The 20,843-nt window shown below is 44.0% G+C and overlaps 1 protein-coding gene across 2 annotated transcripts in view; it reads left to right on the forward strand.

Annotated features, from left to right (window-relative positions):
- Positions 1-5,659: 5,659 nt before the first annotated feature.
- The window catches only part of PLPP3 (phospholipid phosphatase 3), a 102,552-nt gene continuing 87,368 nt past the window's right edge, over positions 5,660-20,843 (forward strand). Inside the window, exon 1 of one of the 2 annotated variants that reach the window (XM_040360858.1) lies at positions 5,660-6,358. In XM_040360858.1, coding sequence (XP_040216792.1) covers positions 6,220-6,358 — 139 coding nt within the window. In that variant the 5' untranslated portion in view covers positions 5,660-6,219. The remainder of the gene's footprint in view (positions 6,359-20,843) is intronic. The other variant, XM_040360857.1, reaches the window with a different exon arrangement.

A 20,843-nucleotide genomic window follows, 5' to 3' on the forward strand; every position in this document is an offset into this window, starting at 1 on the left:
CTCAGCTCTCCCACCGCTGCCATTGATCCTCCTGACCCTATCAGGACTCACAATCACTTCTTTTTGGAAGACAAGTTGGAAGATGATTCTGTGTTTTGCTGAAGCACCATGTTGGCCCTTCAGGTCAGGTGTTGGGTTACGTTGCCGTCAGCAGGACACAGATAGACAGATACAGGCTGATGTCTATCACTCTTCCATCAGCGGCTATCCCAGTCTAGACAGGCCTGAGAAGAGAGAGCGGGATAATGGAAAACGCTTTAGTCTCAGCCATCTCCACTCTGATGTCACCGGGCATTAATGGTCCCTCTGCACCAGGATTGGTTAGGCCTACGAGGCACTTCCAATTGTGACTCAATCACTAGAGAAGGGGGGAAAAAAAGCCACCCGCCTCTTTTCATGGCATTGCTTCCTTGCAGGGCTGGTGCACGGATTTTTGACACCCTAGGTGAAACCTCATTTTCCCACCCCCCTGGCTCCACCCCTAACTCCACCCCCTTTGCCCTGCCCATGTATACCCCACCTTTTTAATGAAGCACCCATCGAATGCAGCTTCACCAGTGCCCATCAATTGCAGCCTCACCAGCGCCCATCAATGCAGCCTCACCAGCGCTTATCAATGCAGCCTTCCAGCACCCATCAAATGCAGCCTCACCAGTGCCCATCAATTGCGGCCTCACCAGCGCCCATCAAATGCAGCCTCACCAGCGCCCATCAATTCCCCTGATAATGGGCACAGCAGGTGTACAAACCTGGGTATTCCGCACAGGGATGGTGGGAACCCCTGATAATGGGCACAGCAGGTGTACAAACCTGGGTATTCCGCACAGGGATGGTGGGAACCTCTGATAATGGGCACACCAGGTGTGCAGACCTGGGTATTCCGCACAGGGATGGTGGGAACCCCTGATAATGGGCCCAGCGGGTGTGCAGACCTGGGTATTCCGCACAGGGATGTGGGAACCCCTGATAATGGGCACAGAGGGTGTGCAGACCTGGGTATTCCACACAGGGAAGGTGGGAACCCCTCATAATGGGTACAGCGGGTGTGCAGACCTGGGTATTCCACACAGGGATGGTGGGAACCCCTGATAATGGGCACAGCGGGTGTGCAGACCTGGGTATTCCGCACAGGGATGGAGGGACCCCCTGATAATGGGCACAGCGGGTGTGCAGACCCGGGGACTTAATGCAGAGATCTCTGAAAAAAATAGAGGACATTTCCAGGTGGTTTAACTCTCCATCATCCACCACACAGCCAAACATCAGTTCTGAGTGGACCTGCCTCCCTGTAATACTGTACAACCTGTATATTCAGTTACTCTCCTGAGTACAGAAGGAAACAAGAGAACAAAATAAACACCTTCAGTAAGCAGTAAACCTTCTCTATTGTAAGTACCGTCACCCGAGGCTATGGGGTGGGATGTAACTCCTTCCCAAGCGGCGGGAGCCTATAGGCAGGTCCAAGTGCCTTTACCTCTGCTGCCCTGACACATTCCAGCAGATTATATAAAGATGTCTTTGCAGAACAACAAGCACCATCATGCCAACCATGGGCGTCCGCTGACATTTTTTTGGGGGGGGGGGGGGCGCTTCCGCAGCGGCAATACACATTTAACCCTTTCTTCAAACGCTAGCAGGGGTTAAATAGCCGGCCAAATAGCGCAGCTAAAATGGTGGTAAAGCGATGCTTTACCGATAACGCGGCCAACTGGCAGTGTAAAATAGCTCTTGAGATAATTCAGCTTCACTCCATGCCCATATGAATATAGCCTAGAGAATGTACAGACCCCCCTTCAGCACAGATGGACCCCCCTTCAGCACAGACCCCCCCCCTTCAGCACAGACCCCTCATTCTGCACAGACCCCTCCATTCAGCACAGACCCCCCATTCTGCACATACCCCTCCCCATTCAGCACAGACCCCTCATTCTGCACAGACCCCTCCATTCAGCACAGACCCCCCATTCTGCACAGACCCCTCCATTCAGCACAGATGGACTCCCCCTTCAGCACAGCCCCCCCCCATTAAGCTAAGATGGACCCCCATTCAGCGCAAACCCCCCCTTCAGCACAGACGGACCCCCCCATCCCATGCAGTACCTCAGATCAGCCATCAGCACGGCATGGGCACAGCAGGTTCCCTGTGTACACATAAACTCTGGAGGGGAGGTCGCTTCACTCTGCTCGCTTTGTCTGTGTGACATCCGGCCCGGGACTGCTCAGACCGCCCACAGCCGCGAGACTCTTCAACACCTTCTCGATTTTCCAGGGGGGGTCAATTGCCCCCCCTTGCCCTATGGAGCGGACGCCCATGATGCCAACCGAAGATTTATTTTTTTAGCAGTTATAAGATGTTAACATATACCGTGGCGTTGTACAGGGAACACTGGGCCTCTCACATCTTGTTCTCCAGCCGTTGCAGAACTACAAGTCCCATGAATGTGTGTGCTCATCCAGCTACTACTGTCCTCTGGCTGTACCTCGCACTTCTCTAAAACGGGTCGGGCTTTGAGAAAAATTCAGGTAGCTAATGGGAAGTGAAAACCCATCGAAAGCCTGAGAAAGGCGATTCAGAGAAGTACTTTGAAGGCTTGTGGTTTACACATCAGCGTGACGGCTGCAGATCACCTCTACGGTGAAGTTCGGTCATCTTCTCTACACACGTCTCAGGTCATTGCTGCAACTTGCTGGGCAGACAATTAATTGCCCCCCTCGTGTTCTTCGGTTCTCACTGACGAATAACAAAGGCCAGGCAGCGTCAGGTGTGAAACTGGGGTCCCGGTTTCAGTCTGCTACCGCTATCTGCATAGAGCCCCTCCCCTTTTTAGATTGTAAGCTTTCAGGAACAGTGCCTTCTTAAACCTCTTGTATTGTATTCTAACTGTACTTTCCCTTTATATTGTAAAGTGCTCTGCAAACTGTTGTTGCTATATAATTACTATTATCATAATTATAATTTCCCTGGGCTGGCATAGGTTTCCCTCTAGTCTAGCAGTGGAGGATTGTACCATATTAGCCATTAACTACTGCATAAAGTTTGGAGTTTAAGAGGTCTATGTATAAAAAAAAAATGCGGTGCGCAGACATATTGTTTACATAGTTACATAGTTAGTCAGGTTGAAATAAGACAAAAGTCCATCTAGTTCAACCATAACATTTACGATCTAATTATCTCCTATGATTGTCAGCTCCATCTAGTGGCCACTATGCAGCATTTTTTTGAAATACCTCAATTAAAAAACAAAAATATTACGGCCACTAGATGGCGCTGATAATCATAGGAAACATTACAAACAATACAGGGATAATTCATTGTGTCTGTGTGAATGCCTAAAGTGGATCTTCACCCTAAATGTCATAATCAGCTGCCCTCCCCCTCTTAAAAAAAAAAATATATATATATATATATATATTTTTTTTTTCAAAGCAGTATTTTTTTTCAAAGCAGTATTTTTCACTATTCTCCTCACACCCTGCTCATGCATAGATTCTCCATAGGGCTCAGGTACAGAAGGAGTCCTGCTGCACTTTGGCCTTCGGGCATTTGCGCATGCATGGTGTTTCCCGTGCACACGCAAAGACTATGACCAAGGAAGGTTGAAAACCTCCCTGTCTTTATCAATGCATGGTAAATCAACTGCATGTACACAGATGTGCTGACAGGCTCTGCACTCATGTATTGGGGGGACTCGTATGTGATGGGGAGGCCTCTGACATGAAGGGGGTAATCTGATATGATTGGTGGACCTCTGTTATTATGGGTAGCCTCTGATGTGATAGGGGGGAGCTCTGATGTGATGGGGAGCTTCTGATGTGATTGGGGACCTCTGATGTGATGGAGGAACCTATGATGTGATAGGGGGACCTATGATGCGACAGAGAGCCTCTGATGTGATGGGGATTTAAAATATATTGTGATGGGGGAACCTCTGATGTAGTGGGGAGCCTCTGATGTTAGGGGTACCTCTGATGGGATGGGGATCTCTGATGTGATAGGGGAACTTCTGATGTAATGAGGGACGTCTGATGTGATGGGGGGACCTCTGATGTAATGGGGGGACCTCTGACGTGAAGGGGTACCTCTGATGTGATGGGGAGCCTCTGATGTGAAGGGGTACCTCTGATGTGATGGGGGAACTTCTAATGTAACGAAGGACCTCTGATGTGATGGGAGACCTCTAATGTGATGGGCGAATCTCTGATGTGATGGGCGAATCTCTGATGTGATGGGGGACCTCTGATGTGATGGGGGAACTTCTAATGTAACGAAGGACCTCTGATGTGATGGGAGACCTCTATTGTGATGGGCGAATCTCTAATGTGATGGGCGAATCTCTGATGTGATGGGGGACCTCTGATGTGATGGGCGGATCTCTGATGTGATGGGGAGCCTCTGACGTGAAGGGGTACCTCTGATGTTATGGTGATCTCTGATGTGATGGGGGAACTTCTAATGTAATGAGGGACCTCTGATGTGAAGGGGTATCTTATATGTGATAGGGTGATAGGGGAACCTCTGATGTGATGGGGAGCCTCTGATGTTAAGGGGTACCTCTGATGTGATGGGGCTCTTTGATGCGATGGGGGAACTTCTAATGTAATGAGGGACCTCTGATGTGATGGTGATCTCTGATGTGATGGGGGAACTTCTAATGTAATGAGACACCTTCAATGTGATGGGGGGACCTCTAATGTGATAGGGATCTCTGATGTGATGGGGGACCTTCTAATGTAATGAGGGACCCCTAATCCAATGGGGGGGGGGGGGGCTCTGGTGTGATGTGTAGCCTCTGATGCGAAGGGGTACCTCTGATGTGATGGGGGAACTCCTAATGTAATGAGGCACCTTCAATGTGATGGGGGGACCTCTAATGTGATGGGGGGACCTCTAATGTGATGGGGGGACCTCTAATGTGATAGGGATCTCTGATGTGATGGGGCAACTCCTAATGTAATGATGCGGGATCTCCAATTTGATTCGGGGACCTCTCATATGAAAGGGGGCTTCTGATATAAAGTCAATTTTATTAAGGCAGTTGTGTGTATCGTCCCAGGCTTAGGTTTCTCACTGGTTAGTAACATTGTTTGCATGCGCTTAAAGGGTGCCGTGACTGAAAAAAAGGTTGAAAAATGCTGCCTTCATGCATTGCAATTGTGGGAAAATGAGCCCTACGAAAGGGTCCTCTCTCGGTAGACCGCCGTTAAACTCAGTCCAGCCCTAAATCTCCAAATCCATACTGTACCTCCCCACCTGATCTTTTGCTCTAAGCAGCTGCTAACAAAGCGTTAAAAATCACATTACACGACCCAACCCCAGGCATGCCAGCAATACATGGTGACAGCTCAGGGACAAGTTTTCACACGCATGGCATCATGTGAATGAGCAGACAAAAACACATTTCGCCTTTCTACATCTCCAACATAAGCTTTATTCAGCCTTAAAAAACCCCTCCCAGGCCATTCTTGGAGACCTCCTACCTTCTACCTGCAGCCTAGAGGAGGAAAAGGTAAAAGTAAGTCACTCTGGGGGGAGAGGCGAAGGAGGAGGAGGAGGGGGGACCATGGTGCCTCTTTAAACTTTTGCAACTTCTTGAAAAAAAAAAAAAAGAAAAAGATTCTTCCAACAAAGTTCTGGAGCACTTTTTGAACACTAGAGGCTCCCTCATACTGTTTAGGGTCAGCTTTCTCTCTCTCTCTCTCTGGAAAGAAATGTGCAGTTAATTATCATATGTATAAGTAAGTTTCAGGAAGGGGGCTGTGCTAGCCAAATCCCATCAGAGCCAAGAGCAAGGCAGTTTCTTATAGGGGGTGGAAAGCAGACCCTGAAAATATAAGTGCAGAAGGAGAGCAGGAGTGCAGACTGAGCTCTCAGCACTTTTATCAGCAGGACTGAGTGAGCCTTTTGTGGAACAGAGGCTGGGATCTCTGGGAATAATATCCCCCCTCCTTTCTCTCTCTCTCTCTCTGTGCATTCACCAAAAAAGCCCAGGCAGAAATCCCATCCCCAAAGCCTGGATCCTACACTGAAAAACTTGGATCCACCTCTGGAGCAAGCTCTGTGACTTTACCCAAGGCTTGAAATAAGGACTTTGTACCTATAGGGAGGTGGTGGTGGGGGGGAACAAAGTCACAAGCTCCCTGTCTGCTTGCTGTCATTGACTGTGTGCAAATCTGGGCAGCCTGGATCTAAAGAAATTTGTCTCCAACTGCAACACCAGCATGCAGAACTACAAATATGACAAGGCGATGCCCCCCGAAAGCAGGAACGGGGGCAGCAACACTTTAAACAACAATAATGGCACTGGGAGCTGCAAGAGGATTCTGCTTATTTTTCTGGATCTGTTCTGCCTTGTTGTAGGTAAGTTTAAAAAAAAAAAAATTGACAAAAACTTTTTTGGCTTTACAGGAGCCTCCTGGCATTGAGTGGGCCCCCATGCACCCTTTTCCTTTGGCATTCTCCTCTTGACAGCCCATAGCTGTTGAGTTTCCTTGCATGCAGAATAACTTAAGTTTACAATAACTTTTCCCCTGCACTGTCCCTGGCTGGCTGCAATAAAACAGGGGCTAATGTTACAGTAAATACAAACTCCCTGCTGCAGGCTCTGCTTGAGAAAGACTTATTTTTTTTTAGAAAAGTGTTAAAAAGTTTTCTAAAGTTTTGTTACTTTTTATTTTAAAGGCATGTGTGTATTAAGCACCCATCTGTTATGGGTGCTTAATACATTTGTATATTTAATTTATTGTTTCTGCTTGAGAAAAACTTTTTAGAAAAGGGTTAAAAAGTTTTCTAAAGTTTTGTTACTTTTTATTTTAAAGGCATGTGCCTTGCCTAACAGATGGGTGCTTAATACATTTGTATATTTAATTTATTTATTCTGCTTGAGAAAAACTTTTTAGAAAAGGGTTAAAAAGTTTTCTAAAGTTTTGTTACTTTTTATTTTGTTTTTGTTTTTACAAACATGTGTCTTGCCTGAGAACCTGGTGCTTGATACATTTGTATATTTAATTTATTTATTCATTTTTTTTTTAAGTTTAAAATAGAATTAGAATGATTGAAAAAAGCATATGCCTTGCCTAAACAGATTGGTGCATTTGTATATTTAATTTATTTATCTGCTTGAGAAAAACTTTTTAGAAAAGTGTTAAAAAGTTTTCTAAAGTTTTGTTACTTTTTTTTTTGTTTTTGTTTTTACAAACATGTGCCTTGCCTGAGAACCTGGTGCTTGATACATTTGTATATTTAATTTATTTATTATTTTTTTAAGTTTAAAAAAGAATTAGAATTATTGAAAAAAGCATATGCCTTGCCTAAACAGATTGGTGCATTTGTATATTTAATTTATTTATTCATTTTTTTAAGTTTAAAAAAGAATTAGAATGATTGAAAAAAGCATATGCATTGCCTAAACAGATTGGTGCATTTGTATATTTAATTTATTTATTCTGATTGAGAAAGACTTTTTTAAAAAAAAGTGTTAAAAAGTTTTCTAAAGTTTTTTACAAACATGTGCCTTGCCTGAGAGCCTGGTGCTTGATACATTTGTATATCAAGTGTATTTATTTACTTTATGCTCAAAATAGAAGAAAAAGTTATTAGTGTGAAAAAGTTTTTTTTACAAACATGTGCCTTGCCTGAGAGCCTGGTGCTTGATACATTTGTATATTTCATTTTTTTTTTTAAGTTCAAAATAGAATTACGTTTGAGAAAAAAAAATGATTGAAAAAGTGTTTACAAGCAAGTGCCTTGCCTAAGGAGCCTGGTGCTTGATACATTTGTATATCAAGTGTATTTATTTACTTTATGCTCAAAATAGAAGAAAAAGTTATTAGTGTGAAAAAGTTTTCTAAAGTTTATTTAGTTTTTGTACACCCATGTGCCTTGCCTAAGAGCGTGGTGCTTCATACATTTGTACTTCTGGTTTATTTATTTACTTTATGAGTTCAAAATATAATTATGGGCGTAGATCTGCTTGTCTCGGCCAGGGTTCCTCCAGAGCGACCAGGGTTCCGTTGAACTTTAGGGTTCCTTCAGAGGTTGCTAGGGGTACCTTGAGCTGTGGCTGGTTGACCTCCCATCTGATGGTGCCTCCAAAGTTTTGGGTCTAATGCCACTCTGCAGCATGTCACCAATAGTCTTTTTATGTGTTTGTAAGGGTGACATTCTTTCCACTGACCGTCAATGTAAGGAGCATTAGGGAATAATCTTAGCAGTGGTTCTCTGAGACCTGAAAATGATTTCATGGGTTCCTCCAGAGCAGCAGTTTATACCAGGGTTCTGTAGAACCATAGGGTTCCTCCAGAGGTTGCAAGGGACTCCTTGAGCTGTGGCTGATTGATCTCCCATCTGATGGTGCCTCAAAGGTTTTGGCTCCAGTGACTTTAGGCAGAGCCAGCAGTATGGTAGTCTTTTTAACTGTTTGTAATGTTGACATTCTTGACCTAAATGTAAGGAGCATTGAGAACTAATCTTAGCAGGTTCCATGAGACCTAAAGCTTATCTCATGGGTTCCTGAGAGCAGCAGTTCTCACTAGGGTTCTGTAGAACCTTAGGGTTCCTTCAGAGGTTGCAAGGGGCACCTTGAGCTGTGGTGGATTGAACTTCCAGCTGATGGTGCCTTAAAGGTTTTGGGTCCAGTGACACTCGGCAGAGCCAGCAGCGAGGCACCAATAGTCTTTTTAGTTGTTTGTAATGTTTACATTCTTGACCATAAATGCAAGGAGCATTGGGAACTAATCTTAGCACTGCAAGTTCCATGAGACCTAAAGCTTATCTCATGGGTTCCTCAGAGCAGCAGTTCTCACTAGGGTTCTGTAGAACCTTAGGGTTCCTTCGGTTGCAAGGGGCACCTTGAGCTGTGGTGGATTGAACTCCCAGCTGATGGTGCCTTAAAGGTTTTGGGTCCAGTGACACTCGGCAGAGCCAGCAGTATGGCACCAATAGTCTTTTTAGCTGTTTGTAATGTTTACATTCTTGATCATGAATGCAAGGAGCATTGGGAACTAATCTTATCATTCATGAGACCTAAAAATTATCTCATGGGTTCCTCCAGAGCAGCAGTTCTCACCAGGGTTCTGTAGAACCTTAGGGTTCTGCCAAGATTGCTAGGGGTTCCTTAAGCCGCGATGGTTTGAACCCCCAGCTGATGATGCCTCCAAAGTTTTGACCACCAATGTAAGAATTTATTTTAGCATGGTCTCCTTGAAACTTGAAAATTATTTCAAAGGTTTCTCCAGAGCAGCAGTTCTAAACCAGAGTTATGTAGAAGCTTAAGGTTCCTCCAGAGGTTGCTAGGGGTTCCTTAAGCTGTGGCGGATTGAACCCCCAGCTGATGATGCCTCCAAAGTTTTGACCACCAATGCAAGAATTTATTTTAGCATGGTTTTCTTGAAACTTGAAAATTATTTCAAGAGTTTCTCCAGAGCAGCAGTTCTCAACCAGAGTTATGTAGAAGCTTAAGGTTCCTCCAGAGGTTGCTAGGGGTTCCTTAAGCTGTAGCCAATTGACCTCCCAGCTGCCTCCAACGTCTTGGGTCCACTCGGCAGAACCAGAAGCAAGACAACATAGATCTTCTTTAGTTGTTTGTAAGCTTGACATTCTTTCCACCGGCTGTCAATGTTAGGAGCATTAGGAATTAATCTTAGCAGGGGGTTCACTAAGACCTCAAAAATGATTTCATGGGTTCCTCTGGGGCAAAAAGTAAAAACAAACGACTGGTGTAAAGACTGTTTATTGAAGGCTTCTCTAATGTTGGTGATGACTGATGCAAGTTTTGACTTTTCACATGTGTGTTTAATTGCTTGAAAAGGGAAAGTTATTAGTGGAAAGTACCTAGCGAGCCCTGATATAGCAGGAAATTATAAAGTTTTCCTTGTTGATTGCCAGTTTATGGGATTGTATATGTTATCTGCTCCTGATGCTGTTCGCCCCTTACCCTGCAGGCACAAATCAGGCTTGAAAGTTTGTGTATGCATTTTTGTATGTTTATATACATATAGAAAAAAGGAAATGCAGAGAGAGCTTTACAGTTGTAACTTTTTTTTTACATTTGTTATTCATTTATTTTTTGCGTGCAGATTTAGATTTTTTTAATGTATATAAACATCCCAAATACAACCCCCACCCACCATGTGTTAAGAGCTTTCTGTGTGCAAACCTTAGAAAATGAAGTTGTACAGGCTGTGTGGTCCTAGGGCAGAAGGGGGGGAATTCTGCATGGCTGAGAGGTTCTTAATCCCCTATAGGTTACAGGCTACTCTGCTGAAGCAATGGAAGGAGCTGACAGTTGGATCAATAGTTGCAGGCTTGGGTTTCAGTTGAGAAGCTGCAGTGAACCTCTGTCAGGGTTGTTGGTCTCTTATCAGATCTCTGTGGCTTCAAAGCAAAACTTTGCACTTTTTTTTTTTTTTTTTACTGTTGTATAGATCTCCCCACATTGTACAAGGCAGTACCTCCTCCAGATGCAGGCCGAATTTTTGTAAAAATACTCATTGAGCCATGTTTTTGAATGACCGACCAGCTGTTTTAACTTTATTAAACCCAACCAGGTTGTCAATGTCAGTCTCCACATTGCAAGTCTGCCATACTGTCCATTTTTTTTATGGCCAAATGCCTTATGCGTTATTCATAGCTTTAAAACACTCTGTCACAGCCATCCTGCTCCAAAGGTCACGCTTGCAATGTTTATATGAAACACTAGTATGAATTGCGAGATTTTTATTGCTAAGCTACAAGGCATTGTGGCAGCGAGAAGCCGAGGGTGATGTGGAGTATTTGGAGTTTGCTTAGGTAACTGAGCAGGTCTCCAAGAAAGAACTGAACTCATAAATCATTACATAATTGACATCTGGTTCGTATTGTTTCGTGCAACTGAGAATTCTGGGGGATTGAGTGGAATTAGGCTCTTTAAACTTGGTTAAGGGTCCGCCTGACGTGCAGTCGAATTTTTGGCTCGCGGCCATCCCGTATAGGGCGAGGACGTTTTTTTCGCCTCTGTCATAACCGGACCGTAGGTTGCTGAAATCAATTTTTCGCAACTTAGAACGTTTTGCAAAAAGTTTGTGTCAAAAAAGATCAAAAAATAAAGTTTGCACAAACGTTGGTTTTGCTGGCCTCGTCGTCAACTGTTTGGTTTGGCCTTGGTGTGTTCACAATCAGATTAGTGTACATCCAGATTAAAGGTGCTGAGTCTGGATAATGCTATCATGTTCTTAAATTCTAAAGATAAGATTGTGCTCTTCGCTTGGGAGTTGCACACTGTATACTTTCCAAATATAGGATTTAATCCAAAACCGTCCACTAAAACCGCAAGGTAATCTTTAAATGATAATCCAAAGCTTGTTATCAAGTTGGGTATAATGGTTTAAGCTTGATGGGTAGACAATTTTTTTTGCAGCTAATTGATGTTCTGTCTACTAGGGCGTAGTAGAAGGTTCTACCATTTTAGCCATTCATTAATGGAGAAAGTTATGATGCTCTTCATTAGTTAATAAGGAGTTTTACTTGATCCCCAAAGGCTTTCCGCAGCCTACTAGGGAGCAATTTTGGCTTATCAATGGTGACAGTTGTCTTAAAGGGGTTGTAAATGTATTTTTTTAAAATAGCAAACAAGTCATACTTACCTCCACTGTGCAGTTCATTTTGCACAGAGTGGCCCCGATCCTTGTCTTCTGGGGTCCCACGACGGCTGTGTCGGCTCCTCCCCGCAACAGCTAACCCCCTTCTGAGAAGCGCTCTCCCAAGGGGGTTAGCTTGCGGGCACGCTCCCGTATGATACGGTGGCGGCCATAGCCGCTGACTGTATCACTTGGCCCCGCCCCCGGTGTGCAGCATCTTTGCTTTGATTGACAGCAGCGGGAGCCAATGGCTGTGCTGCTATCAATCTCCAATGAAGAGCCGCCTCAAGCTGGGGCAAACCATCCGGGCATCGCGCCCACGGAGTTTCGTGCCTCAGTTAAGTAAAACGGGGGGGGCCCGAGAGTGCAAGGTTTTTTGTTCACCTTAATACATAGGATGCATTAAGGTGAAAAAACACAAAGCTTTACAATCCCTTTAAAGGGATTGTAAAGCTCTGTGTTTTTTCACCTGGATGCATCCTATGCATTCAGGTGAAAGAACAAAAGAACACCTTGCAGTCATCGCCCCCCCCCCCGTGCCCCCCGTTTTACTTACCTGAGACCTGAATCTCCTTGGGCGCGATCCCACGTTGCTTTCACCGAGCTCTAGTCGGCTCTTCATTGGATAATTAATAGCAGCGCAGTCATTGGCAGCCATTGGCTCCCGCTGCTGTCAATCAAAATCAATGGCGCGGCACAGCGGGGGGGCGGGCCGAGTGATACAATCGACGGCTATGGCTGTCGACTGTATCACACTGGAGTGCGCCCGCAAGCTAACCCCCTTGGGAGAGCACTTCCCAGAGGGGGGTTAGCTCTTGCGTGGATTAGCCGAGACAGTCGCCGAGGGGCCCCAGAAGACTAGAATCGGGGCAAATCTGTGCAAAACGAACTGCACAGGGGAGGTAAGTATGACATGTTTGTTTTTTGTTTTTGTTTTTTAAAACAAACCTTTAGTATCCTTTTACGTTTGATGGGTGGACATTTTTTTTGCAGTTAATAGACGTTCAGTCTACTAGGGAGTAGTAGAAAATTGTACCATATTAGCCATCCATTAATGGAGAAAGTAATGATGCTCTTCATTAGTTAATAAGGAGTTTTACTTGATCTCCAAAGGCTTTCTGCAGTCTACTAGGGAGCAATTTGTGCTTATCAATGGTGACAGTTGTCCCTATGACCAGTTTATGGTTATCCGGTTCCCTTGAAGATGGTTTTACTGTCACTGGATTTTCCCAATGCTCATATACTGCTGGTGGCTATGAAATATGATGTTCACGTTCTCAACGTGCAAGAGGTATCGAGTGACACCATGCAGGCGCTGTTGGACAATGCCAATGATGTGTTGACTAGTAATGCGTATCCTTAGAAGATATAAAGATCCTGATATCAATTTTCACCAAGCAGTAACTGCCAAACAGTTATTCATAGCTCCAACCTTAAACACTTTATAGGGAAGATTTACTAAAATTGGAGCACTCAGAATCTGGTGAAGCTCTGCATGGTAGCCAACCAGCTTTCTAACTTCAGCTTGTTCAGTTAACCTTTGACACTGAGGCCTCGTACACACGACCAAGGAACCCGTCGGAAAAGACACATCGTTTTCCTCGACGAGTTCCTTGTTAGGCTTGTCGAGGAACTCGACAAGCTTGCTTTGCGTACACGCGGTCAAGACAAAATCTCCTCACTCTCAAACGCGGTGACGTACAACACATACAACGGCAGGGGAAGTTCGATTCCACTGGCACAACCCTTGGGGCTGCTTTTGCCAATCTCATGTTACTGCGTGTTAAGTAAAAGTTTGGTGAGAGACGATTTGTACTTTTCAGACTGTTACAGAGTGACCAATGTGCTATCTCCATTACAAACGCTACTTTTACCGAAGGTGCGCTCCCGTCTCATACTTTATTCTGAGCATGCGCGGGTTTCTTAGCATACACACGAACCTGTTTCTCGTCGAAAACCAGCCCGACGAGGAACACGACGAGGAAATTGAGACTCCCGTCGAGGAAAAAGAGAACTTGTTCTCTTTTTTTCTCGTCGAGTTCCTCGGCAGTTTCCTTGATGAAAAACATACACACGACCGCAGGGCCGATCCTAGGGTCACAGGCGCCTGGGTGCAGAAATATTTCTGGTGCCCCCACATGGGTGTTCTCCTTTTACTAACTCCTCCCCTTTACATCTCATTATACATCACTTCTGTAGATGGACTAGGCGCAGGAATGGGCAGGGGCTGTGTATCCTATGAAATCTATCATGCCATAAAACATATAGAGCAGGGGCAGCCCAGAGCGTGTGTAAAGGGATGCTGGGAATGCCATCCCCCAACACACAGCACACTGAACACCTAGATTCTCTCTCTGTGCAGCCTGAGATAGAGATGGGAGTGGGAGGCATTCCAACTGGAGTTGGTGGAGACAGTGCGGGATCCAAGACTCCCAGTGTTAGGAATTTACTCCTGCACATCAGCACTCAGCAGCCACTTAAAACTAGAACTCTCATGTCAGGAAGAGGAGCGGCCTCTCCCCCGAGCACTGCCAGGCCTCCCCTATGCTCACACATCAGTTTTGGACGGACACACACCTATGCTCAGAACACTAGTTCTGGATGGAGAGAAGGAGGGAGGGGAGAACTCTGGCACTTCAGCGCCCCCACCTCTGCAGGCGCCTGGGTGCAATGCACCCTGCCTAGGATCAGCCCTGCACGACCGTTTTCCTCGGCAAAAAAGCTCTGCCACCAAGTTTCTTGATGGATTCTGTTGAGGAAAACGGTTGTGTGTACGAGGCCTAAAACCTGGAAACTGATTGGTTTCTATGCAGAGCTTCACCAGATTTGACATGCCCCAGTCTTAGTAAATCCCCCTCGCTGTGACTAGAGATTATGAAACTTGGCTGTCTCTACCTTTTTAACTTCAAACCATAATATTTGGTGTCAAAATGACCCCATTCTAAACTTTAAAGAAAGAGGTGTCAGACTTAATAAGACTCTTTACGATTCCCTAAGTTGACATCTGAATTCGCCAACTGGATTCTGGTCTTGGCCAACCCATGCTGGCTCGAAGTCTAGTTCTGACACTTGAGTGTTGTTGAAGCTCCATGGGGTAGTCTTGCTACAGATCGCTGGAAAACATTTGGATAGACAACCTTTTGTACTTCTGGTGCCCAGCTGAAATTTTTGGAGACTCCTGGGCTTCCTAGGTCAAACTTTTATCACTGTGGTAGACGTGATAGGCTGGATCCGTAAATCAAGATGGGGAGAAACTGGCTGTCATCAAGATGTTTGCTTTGTCAGGGGGTGGTGAGCATTTAATTAGCAAATTCGGCTCTTCTTTCCTGACAAATTCCTAAGCCTGAAATGGTAGGAGATAACTTTCTCGTCTACAAACTTTGCATTCACTTCAAAAAGACTCACCCTGTCCACAGACAGCCCATTGACTTAGTCCACTAGTGCCTCATTTCCACTGAGCGGATCGGTTCGGTACGGTTCGGTACGGCACGCTTTTTTGGGTGTTTCCATTATGAAAGTGTGCCATAAAAGCGAACCGTACCGGACCATTCTGGGTCCTGCTTCAGATGTGGGGCCATAGAGAATGGAACGGTTCCATTAGGGCGGACCTACAAATACATCTCACTGATTGGTGGACGTGCTAGGCTTTTTTTCTAAACCTTGCATGGTCCCGGATGGTCCGATTTGCAGTGGAAATGCTCTGCAGAATAGACCGGACCATTCTAACCCGTTCCATTCTAAGCGACCCGAACCGATCCGCTCAGTGGAAACGAGGCATATGGTGCATAGTCGTCATTTGGTTTAGTAGGTTTAGTAGGTACCACACATCACCGGGAGTAAATACCGGGAGCAAATCCGATACCGGGAGCCAGGGCCGATCCGCCCTATAGGCTCACTATAGGGCCCCGCAAAGCTGCGAAGGGCCCCCCAAATTACTAGAGGCCCCGCCTGGTGTGAAGTCATTTTCGGCCCCTCACCCCGCTTCTACACTCACCGGCTGCATGGGAGAAGAGGTAAGAAGGCAGCACCCCCAGCTTCTTACTTTAATGTAAGATGTAATTTCCGACAGCAGAACACCAGCCCCCCCGCTTCTCAACTAATAATGTGACATGTCATTTTGCTTAGGGCCGCCAGGGAGGTCAGGATCGGCACTGCCGGGAGCAAATGCGATGATTTACCAGTTATTTAAGGTTACACCAAAGAGCATGATCTGCTCGTCACTTGTCAAGTGCATAATGATAATTAGGGACATAATTATGATTAGCCTACTCAACTGTCAACCTTGAACTGATGCATCTTCATAATGGATCACTTTGACAAAGGATTAATTAGCGAATGTGGTGCATCTCAAAGGGATTCTACAAGGCAAGACAACAGTCACATTTGCATAACAAGCTGGAGACAGAGACAGCTTGGGGTGTCAATTACAAAGAACAGGTATCCTGGTGCAGCGGGACGACCATAGCAGACCAAAAGAAAAACATGTCTTCCAAAAAAAAAAACATGTTCTATACAGTTGCTATTTTTTGCGGCGACTTTTTTTCTTATAAAATTATCCTCTAATCTGCGCCGATTGTTCTGTGGCAATTCCGATGTGCAAAATTCCGACGCATGCTCAGAAACAATTTGACGCGTGCTCGGAAGCATTAAACTTAGGCCGCGTACACACGATCAGTCAAAACCGATGAAAACGGACTGAAGGACCGTTTCATCGGTTAACCGATGAAGCTGACTGATGGTCCGATGTGCCTACACACCATCGGTTAAAAAAACGATCGTGTCAGAACGCGGTGACGTAAAACACAACGACGTGCTAAAAAAACGAAGTTCAATGCTTCCAAGCATGCGTCGACTTGATTCTGAGCATGCGCGGCCTTTTGACCGATGCTTTTGCATACTAACGATCAGTTTTGACCCATCGGTTAGGCGTCCATCGGTCAAATTTTATTTTTTTTGACCCGAAGGATAACTGACCGATGGGGCCCACACACAATGGGTTTGGACCGATGAAACGGTCCTTCAGTCCGTTTTCATTGGTTTTGACCGATCGTGTGTAAGCGGCCATAATTTTCTCGGATTGTCATAGTGTTGTACGTCACCGCGTTCTTGACGGTCAAAAGTTCAGAGAACTTTTGTGTGACCGTGTGAAAAGGAGCCTAGCTCTGAAGATGCTACCCAAATAAAAACTGCATCATGTTTTTATATATTATTTTATTGAAATGTATAACAAAACCTTATTTAATTCATAAAAATAAAAAAATAAATAGAAAAAATCTAAAGAATTTATGAAAAAAAAGCAAACATTTATTTATTTATTGGCTATAATAATAAAAAAAAATTTATAAAACCACTTAACATTCTCATTGACCACCCTGGAAAATGTCCTGAAAATGCATCTGAGGCCTCCTACACACGACCGAGAAACATCGTTTTCCTTCGACGAGTTCCTTGTCAGGCTTGTTGAGAATCTTGACAAGCTTTCTTTGCGTACACACGTGTCAAGACAAAATCTCGTCGTTCTCAAACGCGGTGACGTACAACACGTACGACGGCACTATAAAGAGGAAGTTCCATTCCATTGGTGCCACCCCTGGGGCTGCTTTTGCTAATCTCATGTTACTGCGTGTTAGTAAAAGTTTAGTGAGAGACGATTCGCGCTTTTCAGTCTGTTACAGCGTGACAAATGTGCTACCTCCATTACAAACGCTACTTTTACCGAAGGTGCGCTCCCGTCTCATACTTTATTCTGAGCATGCGCGGGTTTCTAAGCATACACACGAACCTGTTTCTCGTCGTAAACCAGCCCGACGAGAAACACGACAAGGAAATTGAGACTCCCGACGAGAAAAAAAACTCAATTTTCTCGTCGAGATTCACAACAGTTTTTTCGACGAAAAACATACACACGACCGTTTTCCTCGGCAAAAAAGCTCTGCCACCAAGTTTCTTAATAGATTTTGTCGAGGAAAACGGCCGTGTGTACGAGGCCTCAAGCATTTTTGGTCAGTATGGGGTGAGCTTGAGGTTACACAGCCTGGATATTGGGTGTGAAAATGTCAGCTTTAGCTACTGAGCACTGTAAAGAACAAGTAGTAAGGAGACAGAGATAACATGTGAAAAGGAGCCTAGCTCTGAAGATGCTACCCAAATAAAAACTGCATCATATTTATATATATTTTTTCATTAAAAATGTATAACACAACCTTATTTAATTTATATATATATATATATATATATATATATATATATATATATATATATATATATATATATATATATATTTTTTTTTTTTTTTTTTTTATATCTAAATAATTTATGAAAAAAAGCAAAAAATTATTTCTTTCTTGGCTATAATAATTAAAAAAAAATGTATAAAACCATTTAACATTCTCATTGACCACACTGGAAAATGTCCCAAAAATGCATCTGAAGCATTCTTGGTCAGTATGGGGTGAGCTTGAGGTTACACAGCCTGGATCTTGGGTGTGAAAATGTCAGCTTTAGCTACTGAGCACTGTAAACAACAGGTAGTAAGGAGACAACGTGTGAAAAGGCGCCTAGCACTGAAGATGCTACCCAAAAAAAAAGTGCATCATATTTTCATATATTATTTTATCAAAAATATATAACAAAACCTTATGTAATTCATAAAAATAAATAAATAGAAAAAAATAAAAATAATTTATGGAAAAAATAGCAAAAAATTATTTATTTTTTGGCTATAATAATTAAAAAAAAAATGTATAAAACCACTTAACATTCTCATTGACCACCCTGGAAAATGTCCTGAAAATGCATCTGAAGCATTCTTGGTCAGTATGGGGTGAGCTTGAGGTCACACAGCCTGGATCTTGGGTGTGAAAAATTTAGCTTTAGCTACTAAGCACTGTAAACAACAGGTAGTAAGGAGACAACATGTGAAAAGGAGCCTAGCTCTGAAGATGCTACCCAAATAAAAACTGCATCAAATTTTCATATATTATTTTTTCAAAAATATATAACAACACCTTATATAATTCATAAAAATAAATAAATAGAAAACAATAAAAATAATTTATGAAAAAAAAGCAAAATATTATTTATTTTTTGGCTATAATAATTTTTAAAAAATGTATAAAACCACTTAACATTCTCATTGACCACCCTGGAAAATGTCCTGAAAATGCATCTGAAGCATTCTTGGTCAGTATGGGGTTGAGCTTGAGGTTACACAGCCTGGATCTTGGGTGTGAAAATTTCAGCTTTAGCTACTGAGCACTGTAAACAACAGGTAGTAAGGAGACAGAGATAACATGTGAAAAGGAGCCTAGCTCTGAAGATGCTACCCAAATAAAAACTGCATCATATTTTCTTTTTCTTTTTATCAAAAATATATAACAAAACCTTATGTAATTCATAAAAAGAAATACATAGAAAAAAATAAAAAAAATTTTTGAAAAAAAAAGCAAAAAATTATTAATTTTTTGCCTATAATAATAATAATAAAAAAAATGTATAAAACCACTTAACATTCTCATTGACCACACTGGAAAATGTCCCGAAAATGCATCTGAAGCATTCTTGGTCAGTAAGGGTTACACAGCCTGGATCTTGGGTGTAAAAATTTCAGCTTTAGCTACTGAGCACTGTAAACAACAGGTAGTAAGGAGACAACTGAAGCATTCTTGTTCTGTATGGGGGTGAGCTTGAGGTTACGCAGCCTGGTACAGCTATGCACAGCCAACGAGAGGTGGATATAATGGACTCTGGCAACCCCCCCCCCAGTTAGCACCCCCATCTGTATGTAGGTCCAGGACTTCAGCTGAGGCGGTGAAAGATTGACAGGTGCAAACACTTGTGAGCCATCCAGCGCTGTGTACGCAGCCGTGATTAGAGGACTCTCAGAAATGACATTTTCCAGCCAAACGTTTTCTTAGATGGTATCACGAAAATTAAAGTAGGTCGGAAAATCCCAGGCATTTCACCAATGCGGAGCGGCAGACTGAACTAATTTCACCCACCCAGCTAATAATATTAACAGAAATGTTTCTCTTTTCCTGTCTTAGTGGAAGAGGCTTTGAGGACCATCTGGAAGAATTTTAGCCTCGCAATGTAGAGAGGGGCAGTCAGTGTATGAGTGTTTAATCCTTTGCGGGGTCTGGGAGGGGCCAACGTTATTGAAAGTAGTACTTCAAGTGAAAAAAAAAAAAAGCTATAACTCTATTAGCTAAATTTAGAAAGGTTTACGCTGGCGTATCAGTAGATACGCCGACGTAACTCTGAATCGACGCCGTCCTAAATTTAAGCGTATTCTGGTAACCAGATACGCTTAAATAGGCTAAGATACGAGCGGCTTAAGTCTCCTGCGCCGTCGTATCTTAGGGTGCAATATTTACGCTGGCCGCTAGGTGGCGCTTCCGTTGAGTTTGGCGTAGAATATGCAAATGCCTAGATACGCCGATTCACGAACGTACACTTGCCCGTCACAGTAAAGATACGCCGTTTTCCGGCGTAAAGTTATTCCAACAAATAGCTGGCCTAGCCAATGTTAAGTATGGCCGTCGTTCCCGCGTCAAAATTTGAAATTTTTACGTCGTTTGCGCAAGTCGTCCGTGAATGGGGCTGGACGTAATTTACGTTCACGTCGAAACCAATACGTCCTTGCGGCGTACTTTGGAGCAATGCACACTGGGATATATACACGGACGGCGCATGCGCCGTTCGTAAAAAACGTCAAGCACGTCGGGTCACCACCCATTTACATAAAACACGCCCCCTCATCCTCATTTGAATTAGGCGCGCTTACGCCGGCCCCATTTACGCTACGCCGCCGTAACTTAGGAGGCAAGTGCTTTGTGAATACAGTACTTGCCTCACTTACTTACGGCGGCGTAGCGTAAATACGGTACGCTACGCCGTCGCAAAGATACACACAGCTACCTGAATCTAGCTATATATTTACTAAAGGAAAGTTACTTATTTACCACTTCAGCTCTGGAATGTTTACCCCCCTTAGTGACCAGGCCAAGCTTTATTCAACCACAAGCAGCATACAGGGCCGCTGAATAGGCAGTACAACTGGTCCTGTTGTGCTGGGCCCGGGCCTCATCAGCTAAACGGGGGGGGGGGGGGGCTCAGGCTAGTTTTATCATTAATTTCTACCTAAAAGAATAAATGTATTTATTAGACCACACCCCCGCTCCTGCGTGCTAATCAAGATTCAGGGCCAGATTCTCGTAGAACGGCGTATT

The sequence above is a fragment of the Rana temporaria genome, chromosome 7, assembly GCF_905171775.1.
Source record: "Rana temporaria chromosome 7, aRanTem1.1, whole genome shotgun sequence".
Classification (NCBI taxonomy): Eukaryota; Metazoa; Chordata; class Amphibia; order Anura; family Ranidae; genus Rana; species Rana temporaria.